We start from the raw sequence: 13,107 nt of genomic DNA on the forward strand, positions 1-13,107 counted from the left end.
TGTAGGGGTCGGGAGGTGAGCTGGGCGTGGACTCTGGTCTCCACTGTGGCCACACTGACCACACATCCCCCCAGGACTCTGTCATTCCTGGGCATGAGCCTCTGCCTAGCTCTGATGTTCATCTGCTCCTGGTACTACGCCCTGTTCGCCATGCTCATTGCCGGCTGTATCTACAAGTACATCGAGTACCGCGGGTGAGCTTTGTGGGCCACGTGGCCACCACATTCACGGGGTTCCTGCCCCCAGACTGGGGCCTCTCTAGGGTTTTATAGTCAAGTTTTTGGCGGGGCCCCCTTGGACCAGGAGGGCCGGGGTCCCTCTAGTGAGGACATGCGCACAGGGACCTGGATGGTGTCTCTCTGCTGTAGCCATTGTCCTAACACGTGGCGAGCCACCACGTCTGCTGTTCTCAGTTGATTCTATTTGTTATGACACAGCATTAGGTTTACCTATGTCTGTATGTAAAAGCCACAATTTTTTAGTGTGCTTTTCGGAAGCTAAAACCCACCCAGTGGCAGCACTGATGTGTGACGGATTTCAGAATTTCCAGAAACCACAGCATCAAAAAAAGAAAGCCATGAGCAACAATAGTACCTCTAGTTAACTGCATCTCAGAGCCTGTAGTTCCTCACAGGGCCATTTCCCCAGCCCCCCTGGTCCCGGTGGGGGTCTGGGTGGGAGAGAGAGGTGGTGGGGTGGGTGGGCTGCCTGAAGTCCCAATCCCAGCTCTCGGGGTGGTTTGGAAGGAGGGCCTGGGGGCCGTGGCTGCTTGTGCTGGTGACCCCAGTCTTTGGAGCCAGCTCTGCCCAGGTCACTGCCTGCCCATCAGACCTCCCCCATCCTCTTCATCTCCCCCAGTCAGCCCCAACGCTGAGGTCCCATACAGGGCACCAGGGCCACCGCCCCCTCTATCCCTCCCAGCCAGGCTGCCCCTCCCCAAGGCAGGCCTTTCCCTCTTGGCTGGCCTGGAAGCCCCCTCCTCCATCACGGAATCCCCAGGAGCTCCTAAGTCAGCGTACTGGGGCGGCTGCCCTGTGGGCATCTTCCCGAGTGCCCACTGCGGGGCCGGGGCCTCACTGCTGCCCCTCGTCCACAGGGCCGAGAAGGAGTGGGGGGACGGCATCCGGGGGCTGTCGCTGAATGCTGCCCGCTACGCCCTGCTGCGCGTGGAACACGGCCCCCCACACACCAAGAACTGGAGGTGAGCGCTGGCAGCCCGCCCCAAGCCCACCCCGCCCTTTGATCCTGGGGGGCACTTGTTTCTGAAGTCAGATTTACACAGAGCAGCCATTCCTCCTCTTGTTAGGAAATGATGTCTTGGAAGCTTCTGGTGTGGATAGTGGGTCAGCCTGGGTGTGATCAGTGTGTGTCTGATCGGACATCTGGAGGGCGGTGCTGGGCTCCAAGCTGGGCCTGGGCTGTGTGGTGGGTGGGGGCGCAGGTGAGCTTTCCTGGTGGGGCTCCTGCTGCAGATTGGATCGAGGACTTCAGCATGTAACAGCTGGGCTGCTCCCTCTTCTCACTTCTGGGAGGAGGCTTGCCCACGCAGAACAGGAATTCAATCTGCTCTGAAAGCTCTTGGTCTCCCTGGCCTGCACTTACCTGGGGGCGTTAACAGGCAGGAATGGGAGGTGCTCACTGGGGTTTTCAGCAGGGGTTCCTAGGCTCAGGGGGCCTCAGGGAGGTGTCTGACTATACACTTGTCTCATCTGTTCACCTGTTTCACTTGTCCCGTATGTCTCACCTGTCCACCTGTGAGCATGTGGTGAAGCGTTGACATGGTAACTGCTGTCCCTGCACAGGCCCCAGGTGCTGGTGATGTTGAACCTGGATTCTGAGCAGTGTGTGAAGCACCCTCGCCTGCTGTCCTTCACTACGCAGCTCAAGGCTGGCAAGGGCCTGACCATCGTGGGCTCCGTTCTGGAGGGGACCTACCTGGACAAGCATGCGGAGGCCCAGAGGGCCGAGGAGGTGGGTGGGTGCTGGCCGGGCCTGGAAGACAGAGGTGGACCCAGGACGGCCTGTGAGGGAGCAGAGGGCGTGGAGGCCAGACCATGTCTGCCTGGGCTGCAGAGGCCTTCCACCTCCAGTGCCCCGGGCAGTGCTGTGTGCTGTGCTATTGCTTATCTCAAAAAGGACAGTAGTTTTTGAGTTTGAAGTGTTTAGGACTGAAACTACTTAAGAAATGCCCCCAACATGTGATGCTTTGGGACCTGAAAGAGAGTGCTGGTTACACTCAGGAAGGTTGCAGAGCCGGTGAGGGGCTATTTAGCTCAAACCTTGGAGGAGTCCTCCATTGATGGACAGGTTCTTCTAGAGCCCTGTGACAGCCTGGCTCCAATTCGGTTCACTTCCATGTTTGAGGTCCCTGTGCTTCTGAAAGAAAGGTCTGCCTGCTCAGAGGCTCTGAGGTCTCAGCAGGGCAGAGGGGAGGGACTCTTGCCCTTTGTATGAGTGTCCTGCAGTGGCTGTAACTAATGACCACACGCAGGGGGGGCTGACAACAAACATAGGTTTATCCTCCTCCTCTTTGGGCTGAAAGTCCAAAATCAGTGTTGCAGGCTCATACCCTCTCTGAAGTCTGAGGGGAAGACCCTTCCTGTTTCCTACAGCCACTGAAGGGGCTTCAGGTGTCCCTGGGTGTGTGGCTGCATCTCTCCCCTGTCTTTATAGACTTCTCCATCTGTGTCTTTTTTGTTCTGTCTCTTATAAGGACACTTCTCACTGGATTCAAGGCCACCTGGATGATCCAGGATGGTCTCCTCCTCTTAGGATTCTTAATCACAGCTGCAGAGACCCTTTTCCCAAATAAGGCCACATTCACCGGTTATCAGGATTAGGATGTAGACATGTCTTTTGGGGGGGCCAATGTCAACCCACCATAGTCTGTCTTTGGACCCCAAAATGCTTCTATCTGCTTTTGTGCAGAGTACATTCATCTAACCCCAACACCCTCTCCAGTCAGCTCACTGTCAGTTCTCGGTCCAGAGTTCCATCGGCTCTCAGCAGCTCTAACGTCCCAAATCTCATCCACATCATTTGAATTGGGTATAGTCCATCCTAGGGCCAAATTCCTGTGTTCACAGACCTGCAAGATTTAAGAAAACAGGTGATCTGTGTTTCAGAGTGCAGAATGGGGCAGGCCTGGGAGACATTCCCATTCTAGGAGGCCGACATCCAAGGGACCCAAGATTGCTTCTCTGTGGCTTGTGGCTCTGCCTAAGGCCACAAGCCTGGCTTCTGTGGGCTGGTCAGTGTGGCCAGCAAGGAGACTAACATCCACATGTGGCATTGCTTTAATGGAAGACATGTTGTTGGCTCACTGCATGTTGGGGCTTTTCTGAAATCAAGCTGCCTGGTCAGATGCCCGCATGTGACCGAGCAGGCAGGAACTGCATGCGGGGCACGTGGCACACACCTTATATTTCATCCCTGAACCCACGAAGTACCACAGTTTTTCTTAGAAGAGTCGTTGGATTTGACACATTCTAGCAAAGTTTTCAACAAACCCAGTGTTTAACACAGGGCTTATAGCATCCCAGTGAAATGGTGGGTGTTTTTGTGACAACGTAGATCATGTTGAAAGAGCCACCTCGAGTTATATGCACAGCGCTTACCATCACCCCCGTGGGTGACACACGCACACGCAGGCAGTCCCCCAGAGCGCTCTCCTGGTCCTGAGTTCAGGCACCATAGGCACCATCCACTCTCAGCCTCTGGCCTTACCCTGAGGCAGTGATGTCGGTGTGGGGTCTGCCCAGAGCTGCCCCGGCCCTCGTGGTGGGTTGGTGGGACGGGTGCACGCTCTCGAGCTGCTCCGTGGGCGCTGCAGCGCTGACTCCTGGCCTCTCCCTAGAACATCCGGTCCCTGATGAGTGCCGAGAAGACCAAAGGCTTCTGCCAGCTGGTGGTGTCCTCCAACCTGCGGGACGGCATGTCCCACCTGATCCAGTCGGCTGGTCTGGGGGGCATGAAGCACAACACGGTGCTCATGGCCTGGCCCACGTTCTGGAAAGACGAGGACAACCCCTTCTCCTGGAAGAACTTTGTCGGTGGGTAACATCTCCCAAAGGCTGTGGGTGTTGAGGTCACTGGCCTGAAAGCTGCTTCTTGGAGGCCTGTTGGAACCACAAGCTATGGCGTTTCTCTTGAACATATTTTAAAAGCGAATGGCCGTTTGGAATCTTTGAGCCCCGCTCTTCCTTTCCCCTGACTGTGCCCCCCAGTTTGGCCATCCCTGGGGAGGTGTCTGGCTTGGCTGCCCACTACCCTGGGCCGACTGCAGAGTTGCTGATGGAATGAGGGCTGCTTCAGAGCCCACCCTGAGTGGGGGCTCTGTGGAGACCCGGTGGCCTCCTGCACTGGATGGTGCCCAGTGAGCCCCTGGGGTGGGCAGTTCTGCCGAGACCCCTCTGACCCATGTGCTGTCTGTACAGACACCGTCCGTGACACCACAGCAGCACAGCAGGCCCTGCTGGTGGCCAAAAACGTGGACCTGTTTCCACAAAACCAAGAACGCTTTAGCGATGGGAACATTGATGTGTGGTGGATCGTGCATGATGGCGGCCTGCTCATGCTGCTGCCCTTCCTGCTGCGGCAGCACAAGGTGGGAGTGGGGTCAGGGGTCACAGGTGGGGGCTTAAGGGCTATAGTCATAGGTGAGGCCTTGGGGGTCACAGGTAGGGGGTCATGGGTCATAGGTGGGAGGTCCTGGAGGGGCAGGGGTCACGCGTTGGGGGACTCTGGGGGGGCCTGTGTCCCATGGGGTGGGCCGTGCAGGCCAGCGATGTCAGAAACTGCCCTGAGCACGTCTCCTGCCCCGCACCCCAGGTGTGGAGGAAGTGCCGGATGCGCATCTTCACAGTGGCTCAGGAGGACGACAACAGCATCCAGATGAAGAAGGACCTGCAGACGTTCCTGTACCACCTCAGGATCACTGCGGAGGTGGAGGTGGTGGAGATGGTGAGAGCGTGCGGGCTCGGCCGGGCGGGCTGCGGCTGTGCTGTGTTCGGGTTTGGCGCAGTGCTGGGTCTGCGAGAACGTGGCGGTGGAGCGGGGTTCCCGTGGGCCCTGAGCACCGCTGCCCTCCGTGCCCCCCACCGTCAGTGTCTCCCGTCATCCCTCACCTCCTTCTGTGTTTCAGGACCCAGGCTGCATTCTCTCCTCCGGGCTGCGACAGTTTCTCTCTTCTTTATGACCTTGGTAGTTTAGAGGGGCTCAGGTGTTTAGTAGAATGTTCCCCCGGTGAGGTCTGCCCGATGTTTTTCTCGTGGCTGGACTGGATTTTATGGGAGGAAGACCCCAGAGGTGCCGTGCCCTCCCCGGTGTGTCCTGTAAGGGGAGTGTGACATTCAGCCCAACACACGGGTGATGAGAATCTGTGGCCCAAGTGTGCCTGCAGGCGCCCCCTTTGTGAAGTCCAGACTGTTCTGGAGGTGTGTCCCCAGTCCTCAGGGTGCAGGAGGGGCTGAGTTGTCAGGATCCTTCCCGAGTGTGTCGGGTGCATTGTGTCTGGCTCTCACACTCCTTTGCACGTAGGGTTGCTCACCACACTGTTCATTCTGTTGCTCACGTCGTCCAGCTCTGGCCTTCCAGACGTCTTCCCCGCGGCTCCTGCATCCCTTTGCCGTCGCCCCCCACCCTCCTGTAACTGTCCATTGGTGACCTCACTCATTTTAAATCCCCTGAAACCAAACTGAATTAAGATGCAAATATCTGGGCCCCATTTGAGGAGGACACTGAGGCATGGTGTCAGTGTCACCAGTTTGAGTAAAGTCACTGGTCTTACTCAGCTTTCTAAGTGGGTAGTTGGTGCCATTTATTTAACAGCAGCATTGTTAAGATCTGCAGCCCTGCTGGGTTTCAGTCATGGCTGCTAATTAGGTTTCAGTAGAAGCATTTATGGTTTAAGGACATAGTTGTGTTTCCTTTGTGAACATGAAAGTGTCCAGCTTCTGCCTGGCGCCACCCTGCGGCCCGCCTGTCGGGGTGGGCCCTGCGGGATTTACAGTTGCAGTTGGGCACTCCTGTGTGAGGGCGAGGCCGTGGCTCGTGTCCAGTTAGGCCCCTCCTTCCCCTTCTGCTGTTTCTGGAATCTTCTGGTTAGCCCCTCCAAGATGGTCCAGATGCCATTCTCACGTGGAGTGCTGTGCAGCGGGAGCCCTGTTCACGGAGAGCAGGGCCTGGGGTGTCACCTGCAGCCCCCGAGCCTGGGCTTTAGTTTAGGGTCCTCAGGAGGCAGGGGCCTATGGGTTGCCTAAGGGTCAAGAGCTTGACTGGGTTTTATTAAGAACATCAGGGAAGTAAGAATAAATGGACATTTAGTTAATGGACTCAAAGAGCACCCAGGCCAGAATCAGTTTATTTAAGTATGGGGGAAATAAGAAGATAAACATTTTATTCAGTAAGAATTTAGGAGAGTGGACTGATACAGAAATAGTACATAAAAATTTATTTCTCCACGCTGACTCGTGGAAAGGGCCAAGGAATGACACCCAGCTCACCAGGCCTGGTGGACGGAGGCACAGAGCTCCACAGAAGTCCTGGGGGCTGCGGGTGTGGTGCGCAGGGACAGGGAGGACCCAGTGTCACCTAGTGAAGGACGTGTCAGTGTCAGGAAAGGACCAAGTTCTGTGGTCAGTGGGCAGGTTAGGTGGCTGGCTCTCCTGGGCACAAACAACTCTCCCCCTTGTGAGTGTATCCCTTGCACCCGGGTTGTCCACTGGGGGCCACTGCCAAGTCCAGAGACCTAGACATTTATTGTATGCGTGGCTAGCTGTGGGCATAGTGTTTCCTTCCTCATGGGCATCTTGTGTTCGTGAATGTGGTCCTGGGGAGGGGCGTGGGCAGGGAATGTCGCGTGTTCAGTGTGAGGGCTGCTTACACAGTTTCACGCTCTTCTGCTCACTTGTTCATGTTCACCAGCAACATGTGTATGCATACTCACACTTAAACATACGCACATGCTCACCTGCAGATACGCTTACACACACACACACATGCTCTTTCACGTATATGCTCACATGCTCAATCACACATGTACACACACATATGCTCGCCCCTCCCAGAGCTGGGGTCCCTAGCTTGCAGAGGGTGAGGCTGAGGGGGAGGGGCCGGCAGCCTCTTGTTTCAGCACCTGCTCAAATACCAAGTGGAGCGGGAGATTGTGGTGAAAACGTCATGTTCTGTACATGTAGAGTTTACTTCTGTGCCCTGGGACGTTCTAGGTTGAGAACGACATCTCCGCGTTCACCTACGAGAAGACACTGGTCATGGAGCAGAGAAGCCAGATGCTGAAGCAGATGCAGCTGTCCAAGACGGAGCAGGAGAGGGAGGTGCGTGCAGGCGCTGGACACCCCGCAGTGGGGATGCTCAGTCCCGTAGCTGGTGGTGCAGGACCCTGTGCTCCTCCAGACCCCGTAGGGCTGTTGGGACCAGGATCTTTGCAGTCATTTTGAGCCGGTCATCTCCATCCCTGGTTTTGTGAGTGACTGGGTGGCCTGACTTCCACCTCTACCTCTCCCCACACAGATCAAGGTCTTGTACCTTCACTGGCCTCTGTGGACCATGCCCAGGCTGGGTTCAGGGGCTGTATCACCAGTGGTATTGCACACACAGTCTACTCAGAGCTGTCCCATCCACACACAGCCCACTCTTCTCTGGCATCATCTCCTGCTCAAACCACCGAGTGGCCTAATTGGCCACCCTTCTGTCCCTTTCATCTTCAAACCAGCAACCACAGTGTGTCCTTAAAAGCTAACTTGTTAACCCCTCATCCAGGCTCTGTGCCTGACACCACATGCTCCTGTCACCACCTGAGTGACCGTCACTGTGGCCACGCAGGCCCCTGCCCTGAGCTTGCCTCGTCCCCACAGGCCACCTCCCTCCGGCCATCCGTCATACCTCCTCTATACTCAGGCTGCCCCGGGTGCTTTATGTAATGCCAAAGCTGCCCCCCCACCCCACCCATCCCCAAACTCCATGGCACCCCAAAGCATGGGCTCCCTAGCGGCTTCTTTGTTGTTTACGAGCGAGTAGATGGATGAACGGATGAATGAATGAATGAATGAGTGGGTGAGGGGATGGATGCATGAATGAGAGGAAAGATGGATGGCTGAGGGGATGAATGAATGGATAAATGAGGCGACAGATTATTTAGTGAGTGAATGGGTAGATGAGCAGGTTGGGAAGCGGAGGCAACATGTGAAGCAGAGACTTAAGGACGTGAACATCCCCTTGTGTCAACATGGAGTGTGGGCAGTGCTGGGGCCCAGTGTGTGTGGGGGGGGGGTCCCTGGGTCCACTTGGTCATGAAACCCTCTTGGTTCTGTGGCCAGTGGCTTCTCCCTCCCATGCTCACCTCCTCCCTGGGGCAATTTGGAGACCTGCTGTGGTAAGTAAGTTCTGTTGCTGCTCCTGTCCTCCCACAGGCTCAGCTAATTCACGACAGGAACACGGCATCCCATTCTGCGGTGGCTGCCAAGGTCCAAGCCCCTTCCACACCCGACAAGGTACAGATGACCTGGACGAAGGAGAAGCTGATCGCGGAAAAGTATAGGAACAAAGACACTGTGTCCGGGTTCAAAGACCTCTTCAGCCTGAAGCCGTGAGTATCAACCTGGTGACCCAGGTGGCAGGTCTCGAGCCTTTTTGCTCCCTGAGGGCAAAGGCACACAGCTGCAGGCTGTCAGGCCTGGAAGGGCAGGGAACTCTCAGGTCTGGTTAGTCGGGCCCGAGCAGTGAGTCAGTCATGAAGTTGGGCTTGTCTTTGTTCTTGTGGGTCTTACAGAAAGAAGCTAGAAGTTAGGGTCTGGATGGATTAGGACTTCCAGCTTGGACCCTGCTGGTGAAGCAGGCGGCCTCTCAGGGCCGGGGGCCTGTACCCCTGCATTGGCTCCTATCCGTGTCATTTTGCTGAGAACCACGGAGCTGGTAGAGGTGCCCATGGAGAGTACAGTGTGGCTGGGCTCTCGAGGGGGGTCTGGGTTGAGTCATAGTTACACAGCCCCTGAGCCCCAGGATGGGAGAGCAGGGCAGCATCTCTCTGGGGTCATCAGCAGTGGCTACACCCTGAAGCCTGGGTTGTTGGGAAGGGCCTGGAGGCTTTCTGTGGCTCCTGGGGTGAAGCATCCCTCACAGAGAAAGACCGAGGTAGGCCAGGAAAAGACAGCCTAGGGTGAGCTCACAGTTGTTTAAAAATGTGCATCACGGTCGCTGCTGAAGTAACGTGTTCTCTGTGTTTTCTCTTCCATGTAGAGAATGGGGAAATCTGTAAGTCATTCACTTGGTTTAGGATACCTGTTAGCCTGCTTGCCTCGCATGTCTGGCCCACGCACCCCTCGTAAACTGTGTGCGTGGCTGCGTGTGCGCTTGTCCATCTGTACGTGCGTGTCTGTGTGCGTGTGTGCCAGTGTGCCGACAGAGCCTGCTCGCCACTGCTGTAGTTTCAGTAGTTTCCGGTCTAATTGCTCATCTCCGTTCAGAGCGGCTCACGGCACATTCCTACATTCCTGAGATCCGTTCTCCAGATACCACGAAGAACAGAGGTCTGGACGGGTTGTTCCTGAGCCCACTCCGAGCGGAAGCATGTGTCTCGGTAGCTGTTAGTTGATTCATCCACACCCCTGGATTAAGGCGTTCAGATACAAAACCTCTGTTCTGTGGGCACAGAATATCTGGTGTCCCCCACATCAGATGCCTTTTACCCCATAGGAAGCTGCTGGCCTTTAACGTTCTATGTGAAAGGGGAAGTGGATGAATTCTCCGCATGGTCAGGCTGGGGCTTAGTACCATGGCAGGGGTCCTGGGCCAGGCTGGCTGGGTGGGAAGAGGGCCCCCTAAGGCTATCTGTCCATCTGTCCATCCCTTTTTCTTTGTCTGTGTGTCCCCGCCTCCTCTGGCGGCCTCAGGAACTTTTGGGCCGTTTTCTCCTGTGGTGGCACAGCCCAAGGCGCTGTCCATCCTGGAATTCTGGGGACCAGGTGGCTGCGTTTCAGTTTGGCCCCTAAACCTGAGTTAATTACCTGACAGTGTTGGTCCCTTGAGGGAATATATGTGGACATATCAGGGAGACTGTTGGAGGGGGGGGGCTGAGTGGGACTGTACCTCCGTATCTCCGCTCTCTGTGTCTGTGGATTTAAAATCCTCCCCATAAAGTCTATAAAGAAAACCAAAACCACGTAGACACAGGAAAGGGTTTCTCCTTAAAGCACTGTTGAGCTGTGGGCCTGCTGAGATCCGCACACCCACGCAGCACAGATGGGCTCAGGACAGGGGCTCCAGGCACCGGAAGCTGTACCCTCCCCCCACATTGAGGAGAGTCAGAGTGCATTCTTACAGGCCTGGGGACTCGGAAGAAAGTGAACCAGGAAGAGGCTATTTTATGGACAGAACTAAGTATGGATGGACAAGTGGACGTTCCTCTAGGGCTGCTCCCCTGTCTGGCCCTCCTCATGGTTAGGCTGGCGAAGCTTCTGGAAGGTGGGAGGTCAGCCCATATCGTCTTCTTCCCGTGTTTCCTCAGTCCTCCCCATGTCACCACCAGGGAGCGGAATTTCCATTCGACTCACCGTCCCTGGGACCTTCCACCCCAGACTCTGACTCCAGCCTCTGAAACCCTGTTTTGAAAGCTCTCCGTCTGGCAGAGTCAGCGTATTTCTGATAACATTTCCTGCTTTGTAGACTCACGGCGGGTTGTTTCCAGGGACGTGAGGGCCACCCTGTCCTTATTCGCGCCTCTGACCCCCAACAGGGCACATCCTCCTGGAGCCACCGGCCCTTTCAGACCAGACCTCTGATTTTAAGATATGTGTTTTCAAACTCTTAGCCCTAAGAGACCCTTTAATGCCTCACACACGCCTTTCTAGAATTGCTGCTGTCCCCAAGCACACTGGTAATTTTGGTCTCTCCAGGCACCTAATTCACGGTTGTTGTGATGAGAGATCCTGCTGTGCCGTGGACAGAGACCTGATCTCTAATTTTATCAGATGGAATTGGAGGGAGAAAATAAAGGGTCTGTGTCCCTGTTTTCCTCCTGGTAATAATTGGCAGTTATTATTGGATTAATTTGGCTTAAGAGTTGAATTGATCAAAGAGTGTGGCCTGGGCATTCATCCTGCAGTCCTTTTCCTGACCCTCGTGTGCAGCCTCAGCCCGCCCACCTGCCCGCCCCTCTCATGTGGAAGGGCTGCCATCAGACTGCCCAGGCTGCACTTCCTGAGGCTGACCACGGACCCCTGTGTGTGACCCTAGAACCGTCTAGCACAGGAAGAGGCAAATGCTTTGAATTGGGCGGGGTGCCTAGGACAGCTTCTCCTGAGTGCTTTCAGGAGCACAGTTCCCGGGGGGGGGGGGGTGCTTGGCCACCTAGCTGGGGACCCATGAGGTCCTGTGGGCACCTGAGTGCCCAGGCGTGCCAGTGGGTGCAGGCCTGCAGTCTCCCTAGTCTTAGTCGTCTGGGGACCCTCCCTTGGGGGCTACCCAGGACACCTGGGGAAGTGTCAAAGCACAGTGGACGCTCCACCTACTTTGTCGAGCATGGAGAACTGGATAGTGAGGACTCAAAGTACAGGGTCCGGCTCGCCAGGCATTGGAGCCTTCTTGTCCTTCAGCTGTAGCCAGGAGCAGCAGCGCCCAGGAGGACCAAGAGCTGGGTGGGCTTTCACAGTGGCCGCATCCTCGGCCAGGGTCTCGGGCTCTGTTGCAGGATTTCAGGCTGCAGTGGGGTGGGTGCCAGGTGCAGGGGCCTGGTTCCTTCGCCACCATCTCGGGGCTCCCTGCACCCCAGCCTGTGTCGGGTGAGGGAGAGGTTGCCGTGTGCACTCTGTTTAGCAGATTACCGCAGGGTGGTGTTTAAAGTGAGGTTTGGCCACAACACCAGGGATCCCAACAGGAAGGGATGCAGAGCCCCTGGGTGTGTGAGCAGCTCTCTGCGCCCAGACGGCAAGCTCGCCCCCGAAGCATTTGGTTCCTCCTGTGTGGACACCTGCTTGTAAACTAGAAGCTCGGCAGCTTTAGTGATTCGCAGTCTAAAGTGTTTGGAGGCCAGAGCCCTCTGCTTGCTAAATAAATGCCCCCTCCCGTCCTCCACTTCCCAACGCGGTTCTCCTGTGGTTCACCTCCCGTGGAGCCTTCGGGGCTGTGACTCCACTTGAATTGGATTTGTTTCCACTGGCCCTTTCCAACAGGAGTGAAGTGGGGCCGGTTGGGGTTCACACCTGGCCTGGTGCCCAGCATCGTGGGGTGGGGGTGGCAGAGTGACCGTCTCCCCTTTGCAGGAACCAGTCCAACGTCAGGAGGATGCACACAGCTGTGAAGCTCAATGGTGTCGTCCTGAACAAGTCCCAGGACGCCCAGCTGGTCCTGCTGAACATGCCGGGACCCCCCAGAAGCCGGCAGGGGGATGAGAACTGTATCCTTTCCTGGGTATAGACCTCAGGGCAGGGGGCAGGTGATACGGACCCTGGGCTCTAAGCACCCACCTGGCCAGCTCCCATCCTGGTGTTTCCCTGAGGCCTGTCAGGACCCTGTGTGTGACTCCATCTCTGGGATGGACCAACTCTAGGGTGACAAGCCCACAGGCCTCTGCCAAGGCTCAATTCTGAACCCTCTTGCTACCTTGTTGCCCCTTAATACCTTGCTGCCCATCACACCCTGTGTCCCCACATGGGCCCCTCGGCCCCTCCTGATTGATTGGGGTATGCCAGCCACAGAGGCGGAGGCTGTGACTGTAGCGGTCACAGTTAACACTGCTCCAAACTGGGCTGTCAGCCTTAAATGTGGCTCAGCTGCCACATGATGCAGGGGACAGGACCTCACACAGGCTCCAGGGTGCCTAGGAATGTGTGGTCTGGGGACCGTCCTCTGGGGAGTGGGGGGATAAGTAGGAGGAGGTCAGCGGCTTGGCTCTCAGGTTTAAGCCTCAAGCTGACCACAAGTTAGGAATTTATATCTTGGTGACTAGGACATGCTGGCCTGTTTGGCTTTCTTGGTTGACAGTGGACAAATCTGTCAGGCCCACCCCTCTTGGTGGGTCTGTACCCAGAGCCCTGAGGGAGGGCGGGGGTCTCCTGCAGGTTCCCAGTCAGGCCACCTGCACCAGGTAGAGGC

The 13,107-nt window shown here is 56.4% G+C and overlaps 1 protein-coding gene across 11 annotated transcripts in view; it reads left to right on the top strand.

The window, feature by feature from the left end:
• Positions 1-13,107, top strand: part of SLC12A7 (solute carrier family 12 member 7) — a 91,070-nt gene that overhangs the window by 76,055 nt on the left and 1,908 nt on the right. For 10 of the 11 annotated variants that reach the window (XM_066375002.1, XM_066375010.1, XM_066375021.1 and 7 more), the window contains exons 15-23: positions 75-194; positions 1,097-1,201; positions 1,803-1,971; positions 3,857-4,052; positions 4,437-4,606; positions 4,831-4,962; positions 7,227-7,334; positions 8,430-8,605; positions 12,276-12,409. In XM_066375002.1, the coding sequence (XP_066231099.1) occupies positions 75-194; positions 1,097-1,201; positions 1,803-1,971; positions 3,857-4,052; positions 4,437-4,606; positions 4,831-4,962; positions 7,227-7,334; positions 8,430-8,605; positions 12,276-12,409 (1,310 nt within the window). Of the gene's footprint in view, positions 1-74; positions 195-1,096; positions 1,202-1,802; positions 1,972-3,856; positions 4,053-4,436; positions 4,607-4,830; positions 4,963-7,226; positions 7,335-8,429; positions 8,621-12,275; positions 12,410-13,107 lie in introns of those variants that run through there. The other variant, XM_066375083.1, reaches the window with a different exon arrangement.

Source organism: Saccopteryx leptura, chromosome 1, assembly GCF_036850995.1.
Source record: "Saccopteryx leptura isolate mSacLep1 chromosome 1, mSacLep1_pri_phased_curated, whole genome shotgun sequence".
Taxonomy (NCBI): Eukaryota; Metazoa; Chordata; class Mammalia; order Chiroptera; family Emballonuridae; genus Saccopteryx; species Saccopteryx leptura.